The sequence below is a fragment of the Agelaius tricolor genome, unplaced genomic scaffold (genome assembly GCF_023055355.1).
Source record: "Agelaius tricolor isolate 1412-34295 unplaced genomic scaffold, bAgeTri1.0.p SCAF_18, whole genome shotgun sequence".
In the NCBI taxonomy this organism is placed as follows: Eukaryota; Metazoa; Chordata; class Aves; order Passeriformes; family Icteridae; genus Agelaius; species Agelaius tricolor.
Window position 1 is genome coordinate 9567387 of NW_027269278.1, and position 24946 is coordinate 9592332.

The 24946-nt window shown below is 43.2% G+C and overlaps 1 protein-coding gene across 1 annotated transcript; it reads left to right on the top strand.

Annotated features, from left to right (window-relative positions):
* PCBD2 (pterin-4 alpha-carbinolamine dehydratase 2) lies at positions 1 to 24627 on the top strand. Its single transcript, XM_071443239.1, has 4 exons — positions 1 to 145; positions 2858 to 2989; positions 21090 to 21170; positions 22627 to 24627. Exons 1-4 carry the CDS (start codon positions 50 to 52, stop codon positions 22720 to 22722), a joined length of 405 nt encoding a protein of 134 aa, XP_071299340.1. The 5' UTR covers positions 1 to 49; the 3' UTR covers positions 22723 to 24627.
* The last annotated feature ends 319 nt before the right edge of the window (positions 24628 to 24946 follow it).

Genomic DNA, 24946 nt, shown 5'->3' on the forward strand with positions numbered 1-24946 from the left:
CGGGCTGCGGCTCCTCCCGCGGGGCGGGCCCGGCGGGGCCGGCGGGGCCATGCCGGGCGGCGGGGCCGTGCTGCGGCGGGCGCTGCTGGGAGCGCTGCTGGGAGCGCGGCGGGCGGCGGGCGGCGCCGGGAGCCCCGCGGCCATGGTGAGGGGTCGGGGGCGCCGCGCCGGGCCGGGGGCGCGGGGCGGAGGGGAGGCACACGGACAGGCCGCGGGCTCGGGTCAGACCCGGCCCTGTTCCCTCGGAACTGGGGAAACTGGGATCGCTCGGCCGGGAGAAGCCTCCGGGGAGACCTGGTTGGCTCCGTTAAGTACGCCAAGGGGCATGGGGAGAGCTGGAGGGGATTTTGGGCAAGGGCGTGGAGGGAAATGGTAAGGGAGAATGGCTTCACACTGATAGAAGGTTAGATGGGATATCGGGAAGAAATTCTTCCCCGTGGGAGTGGTGAGGCCCTGGCACTGGCTGCCCCGAGGAGCTGTGGCTGCCACATCCCTGGAAGTGCCAGGCTGGATGGGGCATGGAGCAGCCTGGGATAATGGAATGTGCCCCTGCCCATGGGCAGGTGTGGAACAAGATGGGCTATAAGATCCCTTCCAACCCAAATCATTCTATGATTCTCCCTGTGTCCCACTGCCATCCCACCTCACGGCTGATTATTTTATTTTACACAAAGCTAATAGTGAACAGCACATGCAGGGTTCAACCCTTGTCCCTCAGGCATGAGAGTTTTGTTGTGGTTTTTTTTTTTAACTTAATGACTGCTTTGCCTGGGCTTCCTTCAAACATTATCCATCACTCGGGCAACCCCACACCCAACAGCCCCTGAGTGTGGGTGCGGTGCCAGCACCTCGGGGGCTCGGTCAGCATTGGCACCCTGTGCCTGTTCCTGCCTCCCTGCGCTCTGGCCATGCCCCTGACGAGCTGCTGGGGCTGTGAGTGTGGAAACGCCATTGGAGTTTTATCTTTGTCCTTGCTGCTTTCTGCTCCATTTCTGAACATCGTGATGTGTCAGGGGGGCTGACTCAGGACGTGGCCTCCACAATGCGAAACGTGCTCAGAGCTCACCAGGGCCTGCATGAAACGTGGTCTCTACATTCGTATTAAAAACGAATTTCAGGTCACAACATTGCCTTGTGTCAGGTGAGGTGTCAGGCCATGTGTCAGGTGAGGTGTCAGGAGAGCACCACAGTGTCCCCAGAGCTGGCTCAGGACATCTCTGTGCCAGCTGGACTTTGTTTTTGAGACAGCAAAGTCCAGCAGTCCTGGACTTTGCTGTCTCAAAAAAACCCACCCCTTCATGATTTTTTGTGCATTTCCAGTCTAATTTCATCTCGTGCCAGATAAAACAGTACGCTTCAAGACAGCCTTTAGCTTTGGGGATTTTTGTATATGCTTGAAAAATAAAAAAAATAATTACGTAAGAAATGTATGCCTATGATGCAGTTATAGCAAAGAAAAATCTGAAATTTGTTCTTCTTGCAACCCCAATGTTGTGTTTGAAGTGTAAAGAGCCTAAATTAATTCAGTTTGGGGCCTGTAAAACCCATCTCTGGTTACATCGCTGTATCCCCCTAAACACAAACGGCAGAGGTATTGCTGTTAAATTGATTTACTGCATTTGGGGCTTTTTGTCCTATGTCATTGGTGAAAACGTTGCTCCTTGGCCCTCGTGGATCTCAAGGCCACGCTCAGGTCGCATTAATTGCGTTAATTCCTGCTCTGCTCGGACTCACAGCCCCATCTGGTGGCACCGGGGCTCGGCTGGCAGAGATGAAACTCCTGAGTGCTGAGCAGGTCCTCGCTGCCTCCCCTGCCTGAGTGAACCTCTGGAGCAAAACTGCCTTTCTGGAGGATCTCACAAAGCTGAGCCAGCTGCTGAAATAAAGAATAAACCAATCTGAATGTAGCTGTCCTGGGGAGAAAGGTTCTTCCCACGAAAGCATTGCATTTGTCATGAGAGCCCAAGAGCCATCTCTCAGAATTTGTGGTCTGAGGAAGGGCTCCTGCTCTTAGTTCCTGCTTTTAGAAAAGGAATCGAGCATCTTCCAAAGGCCCCAGACGCGTTCCTCTGTGTCTGGCTCTGGCCTCGTGTGTGCTTCAGCCCCTGATTCAGATATTTAAGCAGAGTGTTAATCTGTCATGTCTGTGCTCCCAGTGGCATCAGGAGGACTCGTGCCACGTCAAGTAAGCCATACTTAAGCACCGGTGCTTTGCAGAATTTAGTGCTTTTACCAGTAGCTTCAAACTTTTTGTAATTGTGTCTGTATTGTCATTTCTTTTCCTTTTGATTTAGTTACAAAGCTCTTTGTTCCTTATAGAACTCCATGGCATGTGCTGTCTTAAAAGTCCAATCCCACTTTCTTAAAATAGTAAAATACAAAGTAGGTAGAGTTGAATCTCCTGTTTTTTCCTCTCTTTTGAAATAGGTATTTCCTGATATCTTCTAGCCTTATAATTGTACATTTAGCAAATAATGTAAATAATCCTTTACTTACCAGACAGAATGGAACATTTGGAGATTAAATGTGATGTTGCAGCATCTGGATAATTCAGATGACCAAGGGTACAGGTATGCTGATGTCCACCTTCATTCCTGGGAGTCTGTTACTTTTCACTAGTTTTGTACAAAAAGCACTTGGCCAAACTTACCTGCCCAAACAGAAATGGCAGGGTTTGGCTGGTTTAGGTTAAACAGGTCTGTGAAATTATAAATGGTAAGAAACTGCACAGTGAATTTTCCATATCCTCACCTTTGCACCATACAAAACCACAATTTCATCGTGTGGTTTTCTTATTGTTGTACAAAAGAGAACCTCAGCCTCACTTGTGCCATGCCTTTATTTTTTCCCTCAATAGTCCTCTCAGTCTCACTGGTTGACGACAGAGGAAAGGAATCAAGTTTTACTGGATCTCAAAGCTTCAGGCTGGTCTGAGCTGGGAGAAAGAGATGCCATCTACAAGGAGTTCAATTTCAAAAATTTTAATCAGGTAATGATTGTTATATGCCACTTTTAATATAAAGGAAATGTAATTGCTTTAATTTCCATATGGTCCTGATGGGAAAATATTTATATTCAGAAGTTTGGGAGTATCCTGGTGGGGCCAAATCCTCTTGGATTTGCCCTGATGATTTGCTCTCAGATTCTGATCTCATTAGGTGGAGTAAATTAATTCCATGTTGTAGTTGATAAGTAGATTTGTTCTAATATTACAGTTTCTTGATTCTAATATTCAGGTTGGGGTCAAGGTTGGGATTGTGGAATCAGACAAAGCAGTATTTGATCCTGATTTTTTTTTTATTACTAGCACTCATAAATAAATGCTGGAAATACATAACTGATGGGCAGTGGGGATCATTTTTGTCAGGGAACTACGTGAAAAACATAGGTAAATATAAGAAAGAACAGAAACTTTAGTCAAGCAAGGTGGGGAAAACAGGAACGTTTCACCTTCTAAACAGGAAGCCAAAGTTCTAGTATATCCTTGATTGAGTTGTAATAGCTATCTTGCAGTGTCTTTGGCACACAGAGTGCACAGTACTGGTTTTTATTTACCTCACTGGGTTTTTGTTTGGAAACAGGATCTTGAACTACCTCTCACACTCACAAGAACTTGTCTCAGACATTAGTTAGAAACTGGCTTTAGAAATACTGAATTTGTCTTGAGATCCCTGCTCAGCTACATTTCACTGAAAATTCCCTTCTGAGGAAAAATGACATTGCTTAGAAAAAGTCACACTCCCAGAACATGCATTTCCTTTCTGTTTTATTTCTGAGGGAGGGGTGAGCTCTTTCTTGGGAGGGAAAGAATTCCCAGGGGTTTGTTGGGGTGATGGGTTTCACCAAGCTGGTTCTTTCCCTCACTATGGAGGGACATGGCAAGCTGCAGTTTGGGGATGCTGTGGGTTTGTTGGTGTGTGCAGGGTCCAGGAGCTGTGCTGTGAGCTGCTTATATGGCTGTGCCTAAACCCAGAACAAGATGTTTTAGGAAACCACAGTGAGCTGGATAAACCACAGTTTGTAATACTGGCCCTTTTTTTTGCTGTTTCAGTAGCTGTCATATTAAGGAAAGCCCAGGCAGTGGAGAGAAGGTGGGTGAGGTGAGCTGGGAGAAAGGAGAAGAGAAAACAACTGCAGAAAAATCCAGCTCATTAACAGGACAGTGCTGGTCCGGGGAGCACATCCAGAGCCATGAGTACATTTTTAACCTGAATGTTAATACAGAGCAAATAGAACCAAATCAGTTCATTCCAAGGGCAGTGAAGGGGAGAAGCCCATGAGAGGGAGCTCACAGGAAGCCTTGGTGAGATGTGCAGGCAGCTGGAGCAGCCAGGAATGTGGCAGGATAGAAGCGACCCTTGGAAGAGTTGAGATTTTCTGACTTGAATATTCATGAAATGGCATCTCTGCCTCGTTGTGGTCAAAGTCTTTGTTGTTTCAGCACAACTAGAAGTGAAGTTGCCCTCAAAAATATTTAAAAAGTGGTTTTGCCCACTGTAAATGAGTAACTTAGTTTGATCAGTTGGATTTAGACAGTCCCTATCTGCCAACAGACAGGTGAGGAGACAGATCAGTGTCCTGCACCAGCAGATATCTGGAAAACACATTGCTTTCACAAAAATTTACAAAGTTGTATTTTTTTTTGACAGTGTAGATTTATCTTACCTACCAGCTTAGGTAGATATCCATATGTCTTCCTGATCTGAAGGTGGATGGAGCACACACCAGTATAGGAAATTGAGTATATTTAAATTAGCTTCTTGGTAAATTATGAACTATATATCAGTACTTCTAGTACCTGTAGTCATGGGAAGAGTACTTTAAAAAAGTGCCACTTCAAGTTTTTTTGGAGTTATTAGAATAGGGTCTTTCCTTCTTAGCTGCTTTAATGGATGTAAGGCAGAAATGAGAGCAGAGGCTGGCAGTTGGCTTCAAAATGAAATTTCTGCCCCCAGTTGGGAGAAGAAGCCATGCAGGTGGGTGCTCTGGGCAGCTCTGCTTGGGTCAAGCATAGATTTGAACATCTGAGGGCAGAATTTCCCCTGTTGATTTTTATGGATTTACTGCAGTGTCCGCTTTGCTGTTGCAGAGGGCAGAAATCGTTCCTGTTCTCATAGTCCAGGAGCAGGCTCAACATGCAGATCCCAAGGGCATCAGATCCTTAGCTGGTATTAGAGAGCAGGTATTTGCCTTTCGATAAGTTAAAGCTGAAAATAAATTTAAATTATGCATGTATGCTTAATTTTATTAAATTATGCACATATATTTATAATGACTATTAGTAAAGACTGTGTTTACTACAGCCTAGGAAACAAATGAAAAAAGTGGAGCTATACCTGCCTTGCCTTGTACTTTGGGAGAATTTAGTCCTGCAGTGAAAAAATGGAACTTGTAGGTACAACTGCTTTCATTTAATGTAATAAATATTCTATTTACAGGATTTAAAGTGTTTAGTAAAAGTCAAAGGACTGAGAAATGTCATTTCCTCAGTGATCTTCTTGCTGCCTTTTACAGATGGCCTAAAATCAGGTGTGGAAAAAAAAAATCACCCCCCAAAAATACACACACAAAAAAAAGTAGTTGAGCTGACATGAAAGGTATTTCAAATTTATGTTTTGCAGATGATATTGGTATGATTAATGTATTCATTGCTTTTTTTTTTTATTGCTTCTTGCAGATAGTGTTCATGATGCATGGAAAATTCTGTGGCTTCAAAATCTATGCCAGGTTTACAAAGTCTATGTATGTCAACAGATGTTAAGAATATAAACACAACTTTTATTATAAAGTTGTGCAAATGTGTAGACATGAGCTTGGTTTATGTATATTATTTTCAGCATGAGAATGAAATGAAACTTCTGTGAAACAAGAGTTATTTGGATTCCTGAAGCTTTCAGGCTGAAATTAGCTCAGTTAAAAGCTATCAGCAGTGAGCTGCCTTTGTAAGGCTGACAAGCTAATGACACTTCTGGCTCAGGGAATTAGTTTGTAACCCAGAATTTGAAAGCACTGATGATGTTTGTTATTCTGAGGATACATTTTCACAAAAATGGACTTTGGTGGTACAATTCTCTGAAATAAGCTGGAAACCAGCCTGGGGTTTCTGCTGAGAGTGCTTGGTTGGTTTTGTTGCTGTGGATGCCCACCAAGCACCAGTCCTGGGGGCCTGGGTGGCATTGGCTGTGTGTTCCCAGAATGTGAGGCAGGCTCCTGGGGGGTTGATGGTCTGTCTTATCTATAAAATAAAATACACCAGTGGCGGGGGGAAAAATGCAATTCAGCTGTAGAGGAGGGTGCTGTGTCCAGAAGAGCTGTGCTGATGGCACCAATGCCTGTGTTCCTCCATGTGCCTTGCAGTTGCCCTGGGCTGTTGCCACTGTGGAGTGGCAGGTAGGCAGGGATGAGTTAACACTGGGGTCTTTTACCTCCAGGACCCTCAGTGGGGTGCACTTGCTCAAAGCCCTCGGGCTGAGTCCCTTTTCCAAGGGAACATGTGCTTGGCTGAAAGCTCTGGCTGTGAGTGAGGTTTTGGAGAGGAGGTGGGCTTGGAGCACTGCATGGCAAGTCCCAATTCCTGCTATGCATCTGAGTGCTCGTGAGCCTCTACAAACCTCACATCAGGGAGCTTCTTTGGGGCCTCTCTCCCAGGCTGCAGGGCACAGAAGAGTGGCTGGTGAGGCTTGCAGGCCGTGGTGTAGCATCATGAAGTGATGTTGTCATCCATTCACATCTTCGTGCTACTGAAACAAAACTGTTTTCTTCCAGTGGAGCAAGCCCTCTGCTTCCAGTCTGCTTGAATAAGATTGGGAATTGGGAAAGAAAGTTAATTTATGCCTCCAGATCATGCTGGTAACTTCTCCCAGCATTTCAGGTCAGTTCACCTTGGGAGCAGTGATCTGGAAGAGGGGACAGGCCTGGTTTAGAGATGTGAATTTCTGCCAGATTCATCTCAAGCCCAGTCGTGGGCTGGGCGTGCAGCTGTGAAAGGCTGTGAGTGCAGGATGCCAAGTGCTCAGTTTGGGTCCTGTATCCAGCTGCTCACTTTCCCAGAATTTGCAGGAACATCTTAGCTCTGAGACTTCCATGTCTCTTGTCAAACTTGGTTGGATTTGACCAGAGGGTTTAAGGGGCAACTGCCTGTGTGATTGCGTTTCCGTAGGTAATCACACCAAGGCAGCAAATGCAGTTAGGAAATTACAAAGGTGGGCAAGTTTGCTGATGGTCAGGTTCAGAATTTACAGCTGCTTTCTTTTATAGGGTAAGTTTTTAATTAAGTTTGTTTTTAAAAAAAAAAAAATGTGTAGGAAGTCTCCATAAGACCTCTAACGTCATTTTCTAAAATGACAGGAAATCACATGCTCTAAGAGTTTTAAAGCTATTTCAGATACATTTTTTGTCTTTTGGGGCAAGAGGGTGGAGGTGGAGGATGAGTCTGAGCGGAGGGGATGGTACAGAAATGCTGTGCACTAAGAGTAGAGGCACATGTGTCTTGGTGCAATTTGTGTCTTGGGTTTTGAGAACATATTTAAAGATGTGCAAAAAATCTAGGAGTATTAAATAAGTTATTTTTCTCTGTTTGCATTTCCTTTCCAGATTCGCTGACTCTCTTGGTTGAAATCTGGGAGAAAAAAGTCAGTCAGAGCATGTTATGGTACATGCCTTTTTTTCTCCCTCCTGGTGATGCCAATTTTTTTTTCCTTTGGCTGTAGGGAGACATGCTTGGATTTGTCCCTTTAAATTGATGATCCTTGTTGTATGATCCCAGTTACACATCCAGATGAATTTGGTAGGATATGCAATGCATACTCTTGATTTCTTTCAATGGCAGTACTTGGTGCCAGTGCCTTCAATACAATCTGGGTCCATCCTTCCTTTTTCTACTCCTGGCACGTTGCTTTGTTTTTTGACATTCATCAAAGGTTGGAAAATTTGGTTTTATACATATAGGCAGTGTATTTCGTTTCCACTTTATGTACTTAATCTTTTGGCTCTTTGTCTAAAATACATCCACGCCTTGTATGTATTGAAAACATTATATCCTTTAACTTACAATCTGCAGAGTTAAAATGAATTTTATGGTAAATATTCAGTTGTGGACCACATCTCCAGCTTTTTATATGCCACAGCGGTCTTGTGGTTTTTTTTCTTCTCCATTGTCTGATAGTGAGGTCATTTTCAGTCCTCTTGAGATATTTTATTCCCAGCCAGATGCAGGCCATATATTAAAAGTAGCACCTGTGGCTAATATCACAGCAGCTTACCATAAATTTACATGGTAACTAGGATTATATCTGTCAAGACTGTTAAAAAATGTCTAGTTTTAATTTGATTTCCAGTATTGAAGGAGCTCTCCAACATTTTGCTTCATAACTATATTTTAAAAGTTAAAATCACTCCATTGTTAAGTTTTATAGCACTCCCAGTGCCCATTAAGTTGATTTGTTAAACGGGGGTCAGAATAAAGCAAGTTGGCTACGGGAGGATCGGAAACCAACCCATTTGTGACAAATTTAGTCCTCGCGTGTGAATCTTCTCAGAGCCCAGGGAGTGATTGGATTCAGGTGCAGCCTGTGTCAGTTGTGTTTAACCTCAAAGCCTGAGCAGCCTCAGCCCAACTGTCACTTCTGCTAATCAAAAATTGGACCTATTTTCATACATTTTGGGGGGAATTGCTATTTTTAATGTAGTAGTGCTCTGCCAGCTCCTTCTGCTAGAGTTTTGCATTTGATTGCCTGTCGACTAAAAATAAATTATTTTTTTATCCAGCTAGGTAGGTGCTGGTTTTCATATAGGCTTTCTGAAACTGCTTCATTTTTCATTATCCTTTGAGTCCTCTCCCATATGCTGTGATTTGTGCACCTGCAAAGTTATGAAAGTATTTCATAACTTTGGTAGTTATGTTGGTAGTTATGTTGTTCACTAACTTCCCAGCGTTTATGAATACAATAACGCATTTACAATAAATCAGAATTATTTATGAGTGGGTTTACAGAGTTGGAAATACCTTTGTATCTGAAAATAATGAATTTCGGGCGTATTTGCCTGTTGACATTTTCTTTTATTAGAAACTGATAGTGAAGTTTCTAGGACTGGCAGAGGTTAACCTGCAGGCCAAAACACAGTCAATGAACTGCATCAAGTGTCTCAGAGCAGAGCACAGTAAAAATATATGATTCCTGGATGGTCACACCTTCCTTGAGTTTATTCTTGGGATTGAGTGAGTAAATAAGAGTCTCACCTCTGAGTCGGCAGGTCAGGGTGCAGCTGTGGGACCTGGGCATGATCCACCTGCCCGTGCTGCTGCCTGCCTCTGCCTGTGGGACCAAGGTACTGCAAGGTCTGGGGGAAATGAAATGAGAGGTGGCTTGTTTGGAAGCTTATGATTCTCCTTCCTCGGCCTCGGAGAAGGAGGAGATGGCACTGGAGCTCTGGTCAGCATGTCCAGTGTCCAGTGAAGCTTCCAGCTCACTGGCAGTCAGTGGTGAGGAGTTATGCAAAGCTTGGAGGTCTGTAGTAGTGGAAATGTGGGATCTGATTGTGTCTAAGAAGAAATTAAATCCTTGGAGATGGGAGTTGGGAAATAACGGAATTATTTTCTTCTCACAGCCATCATGGCCTGCCATGTACAAACCCATAGCATCCTAGATTGGCTTGGGTTGGAAGGGATATCAAAGCTTATCTCATTCTGAACCCCTGCCATGGGCAAGGGCACCTTCCACTATCCCAGGTTGCTCCAAGCCCTGTCCAGCCTGACCTTGGACACTTCCAGGGATGGAGCAGCCACAGCTTCTCTGGGCAGCCTGTGCCAGGGCCTCCCCACCCTCACAGGGAGGAATTTCATTCCAAGATCCAATCTAACCCTGCCCTCTGTCAGTTTGAAGCCATTCCCCCTTGTTCTGTCACTCTGTGCCCTGGTAAGGAGTCCCACCTTGTCTCTCTGTAGCCCCTTTAGGTGATGGTTCCTCTTTGTGCTGTTGAATATCCCAGCTCCCCTTTGCCAAGGTGGGTGTGTGCAGATGCCACCACCCTTGTGTCCCACCTGCCTGTGACAAGTGCTGTTACAGTACCCACGTCACCCTTATAATTTCATTGTGGCACTGCCAGTGGTGTCAGGCCACCAGGGTTATTTAAAATGTCACAATATTAATAATATTTAAATAAATATAATTATCTTTAAGTTGAAGACTCACACATGGTCATATGTCCTTCATCTCGTTAATCATGCAAAATGTCCCATCCTGGTTGTGGTAGAGTTTGAATCAGTTTTTTTATTTTGTTTGTTTTTGTGACTTAACTGTAATTTGGCATACTCATTTTCTTGATGAGCTAATCATATTTCTCCCTAGAATAAACCATTATTTTATTGTTTATAATTAGTGAGGTATGGTGTTTCTAATTGCTGAGTTTCTCCCCTCAGCAGACCTGTTGTTTCTCCTTTTATGCACTCCACTGCTTAAAATCTGCCCAGTTGACCTTTGGGCTGCTCTCCAGTTGACTCCAATACAAATGCTTTTCTTAACAGATGGATTTATTATCACTCAAGTAAAAATTATTACAGCATTTGTTTTATACTTGTTGCATGCATCGATCTGAAGATGCAAAAGAAATGATTTGTCAAAATGGCCTTTTGGATCTCACAAGCTGTCTTGTAGATTTGTAGCAAAAGAAGAGTTTATCTTTTTTTTCAGCTGCACAGATTGATTGTTTCAATTAAACAGAATAAATAATGTCCTGTCAGCCATATGGACAGTGCTCAAAGAGATAAATGGGAGCGAGTCAATCTAATTTTAGCTACATTTTGGGCATTTCCCATGATAAAGCACCTTTGGAAAATGAATGGAAAAGACAATGGGTTTGAATTCAGTTGAGTAGCTTAATTTGGGGAAATGAAGGTATGACTGCCTCTTTTGAAGAAGATGGTTACTCAGATGAATGTTTTTATCTTTTCAGTTAAGGAAAACTGGTTTCCTGAAACTCCTTTATGCAATAACATTTATTTTTATGGGGGGACTGGAACGATGCTGCTTAAATGCCCTCCTCGTTGTTTAACCTTTTGCATCCCCTTGCTTTTGGAGCAATGCCTGCCTAGAGTTTCAAACTGTAAATTGCCTTTAGCACCAGCAGCTCTCCCTTTCCCATACTCCCACAAAGGAGCGACACGCTTTGGGATATTATCCTCTGCAGCTGCAATTAAAACTGGACTCCGGCTGGCGGAATAAACTGAACTAAAGCTCCAACGCCCCTATTTCAGAATGAACCATTACTCACCAAAAGCACATCAAACCCACTTAGCGGACATCCGTTAATCCCGCCGTGGGGCGGTTCAGGCTTTAATGCACACTGTTTTACACGTTAAGGGGTTTGAAGTGCCGGGCCAGCGCTGACCTTTCGCATCTGCTCCTCTCGCAGTAGGAATCTCCGCTCGCCGCTCCCCGTCAGGCCGGATTAGCGTGACGAAGTGCAGCTCTTCTGCTGGCTGCAATTTCAGGTTTTGATCAGAATTATTTCTTTCACAAACAATCACGTTTGGCTAAAACGTTACATCTGCTCTGGAAAGCCACTGGCAGGGCCGTCGTTTATCAGGGCGAGGCATGTGGAGTTTTTTTTTAGCCCTCTCTTATAAAGCTGCAAACCCACTTCACGTGGATTTTTTGGGGGAGAGTTTACTTTCTTGCTCTTCCCCTTGCCCTTTATTCCTTTAGTTTTGTTTGGCTGAGATGAAAAGTCATTTTGGACAAACAAGAAGCTGGGTGTGATGTTTTGGAGGGGTTTGATGAGAACACAGTGATGAGTGGGAAGCCCTGTGCTGAGTCAGCACTGCACTGTTTGGTTTATTTATTGCTAAGGATGCTTTGAAGTAAAATGTTATTTATTCCTAGGATCAGAGGGAAAAGTCCTGATTACATGATCTACCATGATTTTCCTTGGACTGGAGTGAGAATAACAACAGACAGTTAAATATATGTCTGTGTATGTCCAAGGTGTCCCTGGTTGAGGGAACATTTACTCTCCTTGCAGTAGGTGGATGCTCAAAGTGAGCAAAAATACTGTTAACTGTACAAGCCCAGAATGCTGGGTTTGTGCACGTCTTATAATGCTCAATCTGACAAAAAACCCAAGAGTTGTACAAAGGGTTTCCCTTGGTGGTGTGCTCATATGAATTTCTAAAAGAAATTTGGTGTTCACTGAAGGACTCAGAATTACTGTTTGCCTCCCCTCCTGAGCCTGTGTCTCCATTTCCAGATGGACCAATGTAAAATCAGAGAAACCTTTGTGTTCTGGTAAAAAAACAACCAACAAAAACTTTGCAAAATGTTGCTTATTGAACATACTCTGTCTCTTCCAGGCATGTGCTTGGAGCATAAGAAGGGGTCTGAAGACAGTGGGTAATGTAAAGTGCAGGTTGAGTACCTGAATTGTTGGCAGTTAGGTGAGCCTTGTTCTAATAACACAGCTTAATGCAGCTGCTTTTATCCTTTTCTCTGTGACCTGCTCCAGCCATTCTTCCAAACAGCAGAGACAGGAGATGAACCCACAGATCCCAGAGGGAACAGTGGGCATGGCAAACCAGGCAAGGGACCCGTCTGTGCGGAGCTTGAAGGATACCCTGTCTTGTATGGGAAAATTCTTGGTCTGTCCTACTCTTTTTCCCCAAATGATCTGTTGTTTCTAGACTTGAAATGTCTTGCTTGCAAAATAACATTTGAATTTTATGGTGCAATATAAATTAGCAGCCTGCCAGTGCTGGCCCAGGTAAGTCTCCTCCTGAGTTCACTGCCCCTAAACTCTACTAGAAAAGGTGTCCAAACATTAAAACTTGTTCTTGCAGTACAGTAGGACACCTCCAGCAGTTCAGCTGAGTGAAATGATTCCCTGACTAGATCTGACGTGAATGGTCCTTAGTTTGCTTTATTGCAAATCTCTAGCTCTTTCTAGCTTCTGGCTTGGCCAAGAGAATGATGGGAAGACCTGTCCAAATTCCTCACTTCTCCATCATGTTTTCTCTGTTGCGTGTTTGAATTGCTGAACTTGCCTTTGAAAAAACAAACTAAACCAAAAAAGCTGACGGGATAGTGGAGGATGAAATAGTCATGAGACCAACATCTTCTCTTAATCCATCATAAAGCAAAGCCTTTCTTACCACTCTTTGATGTGTTCTTAGGATCATAAATGGCAAATATTTAGAGGATTATCAGAGGCAGGATATGATTGCCCTTGGATGCTCAGCAGAGAAGATGTTGGATATTAAACTGATAGTGTATGTAATCTTGGCCAAAAGACCAAGGAGAATTTTGTCTGAGCATCCCTGTGTTATCAACAGCATGGATGGCTTGTGAACTTCACTTTCATGTCTACAGAATGAAATCATTCCTTCTCAAATGAGTAAAAACAAACATTGGGGAAAATTGCAGAATATGTTGTTCTGCTCCAGTCAAATCTGTTTCATCCAAAATGTGGCATGATGGGATAATGAACTTCTCTGTTCTTCTACACCATACCTGCACTCTGTAAAAGTCAGAGGGTTTGAGAAACTTTTAGAAGGGGGAACATTTACTTAAATTAATTCTGATTTGCTCTGGTTTACGATACCTTCGTGTCATGGGCTGGCACTGTGCTGTCAAGGATGATTCATTGCCCTCTGCCTCAGCAGAGGGCTCAGGTGCCTGAATTCAGAAGGTTGGAACTGGGGGCTCCTTACACCTTGTTACTACTTTATTTTTATTGGGGTTTGTGTGATGGCTTTATTACAGTACAGCCAAAGGTTTGATTTGCTGGAACAAACATTAGTTTTAGCAAGTCAAATTATCATTGTTCCTTCAGTTGTGCAGCCAAGAGAGTTTATTATTTTAAGTGCCTGATTACTTTAGCAGGTGCTCAGTTAATGGGGGCTTCACTGTGTTATTTCATGTTTTTGGGTAGGGTGCAAAAATCTCATTTTAAAAAGTCATGTTTCTTGAAATAGCTTTTTTTTGTGCAAACTTCCTAAGGGCAACCTTTATATTCCATTTTTTAACACAAAGCTCACAAAAATGGCTTGGAAGGTGGAGAGCCACATTGAGATTATGACTGAAGGATTTCCACCATGCTCTAGTTCCATCCTGACACCTGGGATTATTTCCCTCTTTTTTTCCTGGAAAATGTAATTCAGAGATCTACAATTTTAAATAAAAGTTGTTATTTTTAATAAAAAATATTTTAAAATAAAATAATATTAATTAGTCTCTAAGTGCTGAGGGACCTGGGGGAAAAAAGGAAAAATTAAATAATTTATTTTCTATATTTTGATATGAAATGATGCATCACAAATACCACATGATTTAGTTGCAGGTGTGGTTGGGATTTAGGGTATCTACTCATTTTGCAGAAGTTTTATGGGCAACTATCATATTTATCTACCTATAAACCAATGAAAGTATTTTGTAATAAGGTTGTATTGGCATTGAAACTTTTATCACTTCCAGAAGGTTTTTATGCTGCCTTAAGACATCTCCATCTTCTCTCTCTTCTACTCCATCAAGTCTATATTGGATATAGAATTAAGAAATTCTTCCCTGTGAGATGGGTGAGGCCCTGGCACAGGTTGCCCAGAAAAGCTGTGAATGCCCCAACCCTGGAGTGTTCAAGACCAGGGTGGATGGGGCTTGGAGCAACCTGGGATAGTGGAAGATGTTCCTCCCCATGGCAGGGGATTAGAACTGGAACTGGATGGGGTTTAAAGTGCCTTCCAGCCCAGAGCATTGTGTCCTTCTGACCCTGTGATGTCACAGCTTTGGTCACTGCTGAGCTGGGAGGATGAAGCCCTGAGCTCCAGTCCCTTTGCAGAGCTGCACCTCAAGCACTGTCAGAACTGAATTTGCTTTGGTCACTGCTGAGCTGGGAGGATGAAGCCCTGAGCTCCAGTCCCTTTGCAGAGCTGCACCTCAAGCACTGTCAGAACTGAATTTGCTTTGGTCACTGCTGAGCTGGGAGGATGAAGCCCTGAGCTCCAGTCCCTTTGCAGAGCTGTATCTCAAGCACTGTCAGAACTGTGTTGTGCCTAGTGCTGCACTGGGTCTAGAGGGTGCTAAGTGCAAATTTCCCTTTGCCACAAGTGGCATGGGCTTTTCCTGGGACAGCATTCCTGGAATTGCCTTCTGTCATCTCCTGTGGCTCTGGACATTGTAGCGGTACCTGGCTGAGAAACGTCCCCATGGAGGCAGGGCTGTGCCTCCCACTCCTCTCTGCCTCCAGTGATCCTTCGTGGTCCTCAAATTGGCAAATCATATGACAATAAACAGAAATACTCTCAGTGAAGAGAGAAGGGGAAACTGTTGTTTATCTGGTCAGGTGGTTTAGATTAGCAGTGATGCTGGTCTGTATTATGTTACTTTAAATCATAGTGTCCCAACAGGACATAAATTATGAAGATTGTTACAGTATGTTTCATCCAATGTAAGATCAACAAATTGGAATAATTTTTTTAAATAGGAAAATCAGTGCTTTGGCAAGGTTATTGTTGAAGAATTTAATTTAACTTGAGCTTTGCTTGCATTATTTCTTAATATATAAAAACTATTTGCATAATGTACGAAGTATAAACATTTTTAGAATCAAAGGCAAGAATGCCTTTTCCAAGATTACATGGAGTGGCAAACTACTTAGAATAGATCAGTGTTTGTGCTTTTGCTGTCAAAAATGTTTGATATAGAGCTGGCAAGCTGGTTTCTTCACTGACATAATTGTAAACAAGTGTTGGGAGACAGAAACAGCATTCTTTGGAGAACATGGTGTAAAGGTTTGCACATTCTCTGCTGCACATCTAACACAGCAATGTTTACAGCTGTAATAGGAATGTAAATAGGTAACTTTTTTTAGAGTGTAAAGCAACATTGCTTTTTTGTGTGAGTGATGTATGCAGATAAGTATGGGGGATGCAAGTGGTCAGCTCTGGATTTTCAAAGAACATTGGAAATGCAGAAAAGCATTGGCAATTCAGTTGGAGACTGGAGTTGTGGGGGTTTGGAGTTTTTAGTTTCAGATATTGTTACAAAGATGGAAATGGCATCTCAGTCCACGTCAGAGTGTCTTTAGTATTATTCCCCCATCCTTTCCCCTCATTATTATCCTTCAGAATTAAGAGCACTGCTTTCCCCAGCCACAGGTGATGCTGTGGAATGGGAAGGTTGCCTCTGTTCACAATATTTTGCTGCTTGAGCTATTAAAGAGGAGAAAACCAAATTTCTACCAGTGATTCATCAGGTGTTGTTCACCTTCACACCCTGTTGGCTGCCCATGCCAGGATGGAGAGAGCAGGGAGTTGTGGCACAGTACCTGATCTGTCTTGTCCATGCCTTGAGGCCTCAGAGAGAGATGGAGGACATGAGTAACCTGAGTTTAGCTCTATTTTGGTGCATGATTATTTGCATTCTTAATTACTGTCCCACTGTTCGTGGATTATGTTAAAAAGGGGGAAGCAATGAGAAGATGTTCACCTGATTTATGTTGTATGTGAATCCAGACACAGACAAAAAGGGGGAGGAAGATATCTAATGCCATGTGGATCCAGTGTCCCTGAGGATGGTTCAGGCAGATTGATGATGCCAACAGGGAAGAATCCCAATATTGGGGTTCCTGTTTTGGGAATGGGTACCTGTCCATCAGCTTCCTAAATACTAATTAGATTCCTCTTTTTGTGTTTTAACTATGTTGTCATTTTCAGATAAAGAGTGTAGCTTTGTGACATGATTTATGCATATTTATACGATAAAAGTATTTAGTGATGGAGTAAATAGACTCAAGATAAAACAAAGCCCAGTTTTTTCCTGAGACCACAAGAGAAGATGTTGTGAGAGCCCTTATGACTAGCAGCTGATCCTGACTTAAAATATCTTGACTTTAAAGAGCTTTTTCCTTTTATCTGCTGGCTTGTAGCTCACTGTTAGGTAGTAATGTCAGCTGGATATGTGAAAGCTTCTGGAGTTTGGGAGTGAACCTTAATGATTGATTTTATTGTTACAAGTGTCAAACTCTAAGGAGAATACATGCTGTACCCTGGGTACTTTTTACTCAGGTAAGTGGAGAGCAAATGTGTGAGGTGTAGTCATCTCCTGTGTGACAGTGTCACTGTAACCTGAGCAATTAATTAATTTCCCACTGATAAATGGTACAGATACAGCCTGGGAGGCAGGGGAAGGGAAGACAGGTAGCCCTCATGCTGCAGAAGGTCAGGGTTAATGCTACCTCCAGCGTTATAATGACAGATGGGAGGCAGAAACCTTAATGTACTTGTGATTAGCACATGCTTTCCTTGGCTGCGCGTCCAGAGGATTTAAGAAGCCTGAGTGCACACTTCATTTTAAAACAAACAAACAACAAAAAAAAAAGTGTGCATGGTTATATCGTTGAGCCTTTCAGCTGTTTTGCTTAAATATCTCCACTTGGAGTCAAGGACTGTCAGCTGCTTTCTTCTGGAGATGCACGGGGTGATCCATCACGGGACTCGCGGTGGGTGATGTATGAGCGCAGCACAGCGACCTGGGAGCCTTTGATGTATAACTCATCAAGATAATGTTGGCAAGCATTGTACAAAAGTAGCCTGTTTAAAAAGTATTAAGATGAATGGATTCCTTGCTTAAGAAGTGTGAAAGGAAGAATAATAGCAGATTAGCTCCGGGATCCCGGGGTTCTCCCAGAGCTGTGCAGCGCTGGGCGGGGCAGAGGAGCGCAGGGAATTTCATCTTTCCTCCCGGTTCTGACAGCAAAGTGTCTGGCCCTGGTTTTCCCATTCTCAGGCAACAAAAGTAACATTAAGTCTTATTTTGTGATAGTGGATTATATCAGTTTCAAGAGCAGCTTGACCAGTCACAAAGCATCATGAGACAGCTGAATTCTTTTATAGTTTATCTTGGGGTTTTTTCACTTATTTAGGTTAGCTTGTTTTTCTAAGAGTAGCCCTGATTTTTATCTCATGGAGACATATTAGGGCTGCTAGTATTTAAGAAATATTTTAAATGTGATGTTATAAGTGAAACACCATTAGTTTTTAGTTCCTTCTTTCATGATCTTAAAAGATGTGAAGAGACATACCAGCTCACCCAGGCATCTTGCCAGTGCAGGATTGCTTCACTCCTTACTTATATTGCTCTTCATGGTTTGTTGCAGGGACTCTGCACTCTGCCACCCCTTGGGTGTTGTGGTCTACATGTGGAGTTCCCTGAATGTCTGGATACTATTTTAGCCCAAATGTCCTAAAAGGGTTAGGTTAAAAATGTGTCTAATATGCCTATTACTGAAAAACCAGAATACTTCATAATATTTACTGCGTCAAAGTCTCTTTTAATATTTTTCATGGCTTCTAGAAAATGCACAAAACCTTTCTTTCTCCTGTCTTTTTATTTTTGAGGGAAAAACTAGCAAAAGTTCTCATCTGGGGCCAAGGGACTGCACTTCCCTGTTATTAACAGAGTGAAAGTCAAGACTGTGTTGGGTCTCACTGTCATGAGTGAAGTGGTTGTCCCACTTTCATCAAGAAATGTGTGATGGTCTGATAAACTCTGCCCACCAGTGCAGTCTTGACAATGATCTTGCACTGCAGACTGCATAATAATTTTCATTATTTTTAATTAAATTTGAAGAAGTGCAGACTCCTGCTCAAATTAAGGTTGGTTGTGTTGCCGGAATGCGGTAATTACTTTAATTGATCACAAGATAGTTTCCTTGATCACCAATTAGACCAAATTACCGATCAAGTTTCAAGACGTGAAGAAATGTCCAAACTGATTTTGTGTAATAGTGTTTTCATATCTAATCAAACCTAAAGATCTTTTCCTTCCAGAGCCAGTTGTATTTTCCCAAAGAAAGGTTAAGGCTCTACAAATATAAAGGTGATTAATAAACAATAGTGTTCCAATTCATTTAATTGGTAAAGGAAGTATTTAAGACCTTAATGGAGATTGTGTTGGTGAAATTGCTCAGTAGAACCATAGGTCATTTTTTTGTGAGAATTACACTTTGTGTGTAATTAAAGTAAACTAAAATGCAAGGAGTAAGTTGCTGTGGGTAACGTGCAATGAGGGAGAACGTTTCTGAGCAGAGCAGGGCATGCACGAAGGCAGGCAGGCTTCATCCTTCACTGTGACACTGGATTGCCCTGGCTGGGACACTTGTGGGCAGCTGGAGCAACAAGCAGCAGGACGGGTCCTGGGGAGAGTCCTCTGTGCTGGAATTTATTCCTTTTCATGAGCTGGACAGCCTCAAGTTGAGCGGTCTTTGGTAGGATGACGGTTTTGTGACCAGTGTCCATTTTATCTGGTTGGAGACTCTACTCTCTGCGGGGAAGGGGCAGTGGGATGTTGTGTTGGTGCACTGACCGGGGGATTTGGGGGTCTGCTGATAAGGAGGATTTGTCACCTGAAGTATGGAGGAAGGTCTGTAGAGCAGATTAATTTTTTAGAGTAATTTCCTTGTGTAATTCTCTCTGTGTGCTTTCATTGGAGCAATGATTATTGTCTCACCATCAGTGACTGTTTGCAGTGTGATCTGAGTCTGTGCATGGGCGGGTGAGTTCCTGGGATGAACAGACACCAACAGAGCTTACACAAACATGATAGGGGATTTTATAAATTTATTTTTATTTTTTCTCTTGCCATTTGTTTCTGTACACGAAATTTGGTTGCAGACACATCACTATTTTAAAGTTTTGAGGATATATCTGTGGATTGATTGCTGTGTTGGAAATAGCATTCTTATTAAGACTGGACACTCTAAAAACATTTAAATAATCACTATTAATGGAGAAGTTTTCCAAATCATTGCTAACATCTGATGCACAACTTGCAGCTTTCTACTTCAAAGAGTGCTGCTGAAACATGGGCAAACTTTTAAAAGTAATTGTTCACTCAAAGTAAAACTAAACTGAGCGAGAGCTTCAAGGGAAGTTAGATTCTCCTGAATTTTGGAAAGCTCTTGGGTCAAAGAAAAAAAGCTTTTTAATTGCTGACAGTTTGGTGATTTCCAAATGACAAACCTCATTGGAATGATTTTCTCTGATTATAACGTTTGCATTCATTTGACTGGCAAAGCGACCAACAAAGTAATTCTTCATCCAGGCACCAATTCTTTTTTTTTCCTTAAAGGTTTTTGCAATTTGTGAGAGGGAAAAAGACTTGAAACTATTATCAACCATTATATGTTATTCATTGACCACATGTTTGTTTGAAATGGTCATCACTTGGTGGAATGTGGGCTATATACATTCTCTTCCATAAATTAGCACTGAAAACCTACCTAAATCAGGTATGGTTTTGTGGAGCTTGTTGTATTATAATCTGAACCAGACTGTAATGTGGATGTTCCTCCAGCTTTATATGTTAATGCAGGTCCTGAACTCGATGGATGGAGCTTGGTATGAACAAAGCCTGCTGCTGAGAGCATCCTGCTCACGCTCCCAGGCCCTTTGGGCCCCACTGCATAATTACAGTCTTGATTTGCATGGACCTTCTAATTTTCTCTATAATGCACTGATTTGCTCTTAAGTATTTTGGCAAGGGCCTGCTATTATTTTCCTTTTGAGCCTCTGATAAAGCCTGGGTCCTGGGGGAGCATGTAGGGACAGAGGATTGGAAAACCTCTTTTAACTCATTTAAAAGGAAAATATGTCTCATAAAGCAGAGGGGCAGGCCCACCTGCTGCCTTTTTCTCTGCAGTAAAGTAAATAGCAAAATGGTTAAATGGAGGGATGTGTTCCTGGAAGCAGTGTTGGTCATACAGTGGCATGGTGCTTAATTAGAAATGGCACGTTTCTAAGATGCAGTAGGGGATGGATATTTGAAATCCCTGCTGATGGCAGAGGTAAAATCACTGCTGTCATGCAATAGCTTTGAGTCCTGGGCTAAGTCACATTGAGCAGGGTGATTTACCAGGGTTTGCAGGGGATCATTTCAGCTGTTTTGAGAATGCACCAGTGGCATGAGAAGTTCAAATGCTTCTTTAGCACACAAACCCAAGGTGCAGCCATGTGGGGCATCTTGAGGAGATTTTGGGATTTTGAGGTGAATCTTGCCAATCCACTGCCATTCCAATATTTTCCTCTTTGCTCTCTCTCTCCCTAGGCTTTTGGATTTATGACACGTGTTGCTCTCCAGGCAGAGAAGATGAATCACCACCCGGAATGGTTTAACGTCTACAGCAAGGTAACGTTCACAAGCCCTGGTTACTCACACAGCAGTGGAGTTAAGGAGACCAAACCACTGGCCCATTCTCTCTGCCTTTATTTGTAGCTTGTCTACAAGGTAAGGGAATGAGAAGTGTCTCTATAAAGAGATTTGAGATTTTAAAGAGATGCTGAGATTTGCAGTGGTGAGGAGTCAAGAATGAAGCTCTTTGCGCCTGCTGCCAGCTGCATGGTTGGGGCCTGCGGCTTCACCTCTCTGGCTGAGATCTAAAAATAAAATAGAAGCCTTTAAACTCTTATTTAACCAACTTGAATAAATTACTGTTTTAAAACTATTCACCAGCTCTCATTCCTGTCTGTGCAGCAGGTCAGGAACTGAGCAGTGTAGGGTAGCAGACTGTTGGTACCTAAATGGGAGCCTGGCAGTCTCAATTCAGATTTGATTTTTTAGAAATTGTAGGCTCCTATGTCTCAACATAGCAGCTTATAAAATTTGTTTATAATATTACCTAACTGATGGTGGTCTCATATTTACAAGGGTTACAAGGATTACTGCAACCCTCGAATGAAAGGTGCTGTGTGAAGGGAGAAATTATTGCTCTCCCTTCAGTTTTATTTTGTAATACTTCTCATTGCATTGTATCACATTGTTTGTTGTAGCATTTAGTGAATATATGGCAATCCCACTAAAAACATACCAGAAGAAAGGACATGTGGACAAGCAGCCTGTAGCTCAAACCACCACCCTCAGAGCAGGACATCCCACCTCTCCTTGTAGCTGAAACTCCCAGCAGAGACTCTTCCTCATCAGCCCTTCATGTCACCCTGTTCAGGGGACATTAAATGATCACTGGAAAAAAACCTGATCACGCACTCCTCCTGATTTCCTTGGATTTCTAGAATATTCAGAATTCATCTTTTTTTTTTCCTTTTGACTCTTGCCAAAATCTCAGTCGAAGGCAAGACAGAATAATGCCTAACTTGTCATCTGCTCAGTACAAATGGACTTGTGAGGCAGCTGTGTCACCTATACTTTTTTTTTAATTAATCTGGAGCAAGCTTAAGAATTTTTTCACCTTTGGGATGTGGATTCTCAACAAAATATGAGCCTCTGATCCAGCTCTTGGCAGCTTGGTCACTTTCCTGGATTCTTCATGAAACTGATCTGTGGTATTTAAACTTAAAGAGTGAATGATTTAATCAGATACCTCTTCTTGGATGAAACCCAAGAATACAAAGCCTGTGTTATTCTGCAGAAGGGCTCATCTGGTGAGATTCCAGGCTCTGTAAAGCCTCCTCACCTACAGCATCTTCTGGTTTACACAAGCAGGGAGGGTCCAGCTTGGTGCTTGCCAGGAGCACCAAGTAAAACCAACTCACTACAGAGACACACCACGTTCCCAATGAGCTGCTGTTCTGCCTGCATGTCAGAGATCAAAATGCCTTTGTAACCTCTTTCTTTTCCTTTGTGGCAGGTTCAGATAACTCTGATTTCCCATGACTGCGGTGGGCTGACCAAGAGAGACGTGAAGCTGGCTCAGTTTATTGACAAAGCTGCTGCCTCAGTTTAACCAGGATATAAACAGCTTTAATACAGTGTCCACCTATATTTTGTTTTTAAATGGTATCTCTCTTTCCTTGTAATCCTGATTTCCAAAACCCATAGAGGGAAGATATTTTGTAAAAGGAGCAGCTGAGCTTTTCTGACCTTCAGTACCTTAGTGTTGAGACCCCTTTGGATGCCTGTGCTTGTCCTTTCCCATTGCTGGTTCTGCAGGAGGATGCAGTGGATAAACCAGCAATAAATAAGTTTTGAACAATCCTTTTTTAGAAACTAAACTGTGCTGGAATGAAACCAGGAGCCCACCCATGTGTGTTGGTGTTCCCCAAGCTCACAGGGACTGGTCCAGCTGCCACATGAGCTTCCCCCATGCCTGGCCACTTCCCTCCTATGGTTTTGTACATCTCTGCACTTCAAACAGTGTGAGAGCAGCCCGGCCAGGTCAGTCCCCTCTGCCTTGGCACCATCATCTCTGTCAGTGACCAGTGACAAGTGTAAGGATGCTGGAGAGAGCAGTGCAAGCTGCTGCTGGTGTGTCCTTGGAGTTGCAGCTCAACTGGCAGGAACAGCTGTATCCAGAGCTGCTGCTTGAGAGCCTTTCCCCGTCTGAGAGTATAGAATCACATAACCACAGACTGGTTTGGGTTGGAAGGAGCCTTAAAACTCATCTCATTTCCACCCCCTGCTGTGGGCAGGGTCACCTTCCACTAGACCAGTTTGCTCCAAGCCTCATCCATGCTGCCTTGGACACTCCCAGGTGCAGGGCTGGATCTTGGAGTTGTGGAAAACTTTAGTGCCGGTACCGCAAACACAAAATGTCCCGGTGAGCCCCCAGCTCCTACACCATTGAATGAAACCTGTGCTTAAGGGCTTGGCCAGGTCAGTGCTCAGCTCCCTGCAGGATTGAGCCACTGTTGGTGATGTAATGCTCCAGTACCTGCTGGATCAGGCTGGGGGTGGCTTGGCCAAGTGCCCGGAGCCCTGGCCAGGGCTGCCGGCGGTGAAGGAAGCGGCATTAGCAGGATTCTTGCTAAGCTGGGCTCCACTGGAGCTATGCTCACCCACTTTTTTTTCATAGCTAGAATTACTCATTGCACACATTGTTGCAGGAGTTGCAGATCCCACTGACAACGTTTAAAATAGTTCCTCCCGTGGTTTGAATTGTTTTTATCCTGTGATCCTCCCCGAGACAGATTCCCAGTGCCGGCAGGGAGATTTCATCCTGCTTAAAGCTTGCAGGAGGGCCTCTCCCCCTGCAGTGCCGCTGCTGAGTGTCCCCAGCGTGCTCTGTCATGCCCGGCCAGCAGCTCGGGGTGCGGCTGCCGGGAGATTGACACCTCCCAAATGCCGGAGTGCATTGCTCAGATGACACCGGCGGCGCAGCCACCGGCTACCGAGAAGGGGGATGCACGCCTGCCAAAATCTATATCGGGGCGAGGTGTGTGGTCTCTCAGATATTTTGGGAAGCAAAATGCCATGAGCTTGCCACCCAAGTGATTGAGTCGATAAAATGAGATATTTTTTGTAAATCCTTAGCAAACACACGGTCACGTGCTAATGGGTCACACACAGGAAGCAAGATGTTGGGGTTTATTGTCAGTAACCCAGCTTGGGATATCACGTTAATACCTAAAAAGACCCAAATTCAGACAACGTGCTCAGCTGTTCTTTTCTCACAAGTGCCTTTCCCCAGTGAAGTGGAGGATTTCCCTGATATGGTTTGAAAACGGTCGCTGTTGTGAAGAGCGAATAAAACTAAAACAAACAACCAGGCTGTGATGTCTCCTGTTAGTGGTGGGGAAGTGAAATGAGCTTCACCCAAAGTTTTGACAACATCTCTAATGAAGTGTGTAAAGTCTGTTGTTCAGAATTTATGTATAACGCGTGGGCTTTGAATAAAACCAATAAAATCAAATTCCTCCTTTGTAATTTGTTTCTTTATTATTGTATATATGTGACAAAGCTGTTTAGTTTGAAGACAAATTTAAGATAAATAATATTTAGTTACTGGGAGGTCTTTGGTTTAGAATATTGATATTTATTTACATACTCTGAGGAAAAAAATCCCCATCAACTAATTCAGCTCAGAGGGCTGCAATGTCTGGCTATGGCACAAAGCTGTGCTGGGGGTGTTGAGAATCCTGACCAGCAAAAAGGCAAAAATACTCAGGAATGAGAAAGATGAAGCTTTGAAATGAAGCTTTGAAATGCTTCATTTTATGGTCAGTGCTTGT

Excerpts from the sequence above, each read along its gene's own strand:
- PCBD2 (XM_071443239.1), top strand. The coding sequence starts at position 50 with ATGCCGGGCGGCGGGGCCGTGCTGCGGCGGGCGCTGCTGGGAGCGCTG. Across the intron at positions 146-2,857 it reads CCGGGAGCCCCGCGGCCATG|TCCTCTCAGTCTCACTGGTT; the intron begins GTGAGGGGTCGG and ends TTCCCTCAATAG. Across the intron at positions 21,171-22,626 it reads GGTTTAACGTCTACAGCAAG|GTTCAGATAACTCTGATTTC; the intron begins GTAACGTTCACA and ends CCTTTGTGGCAG.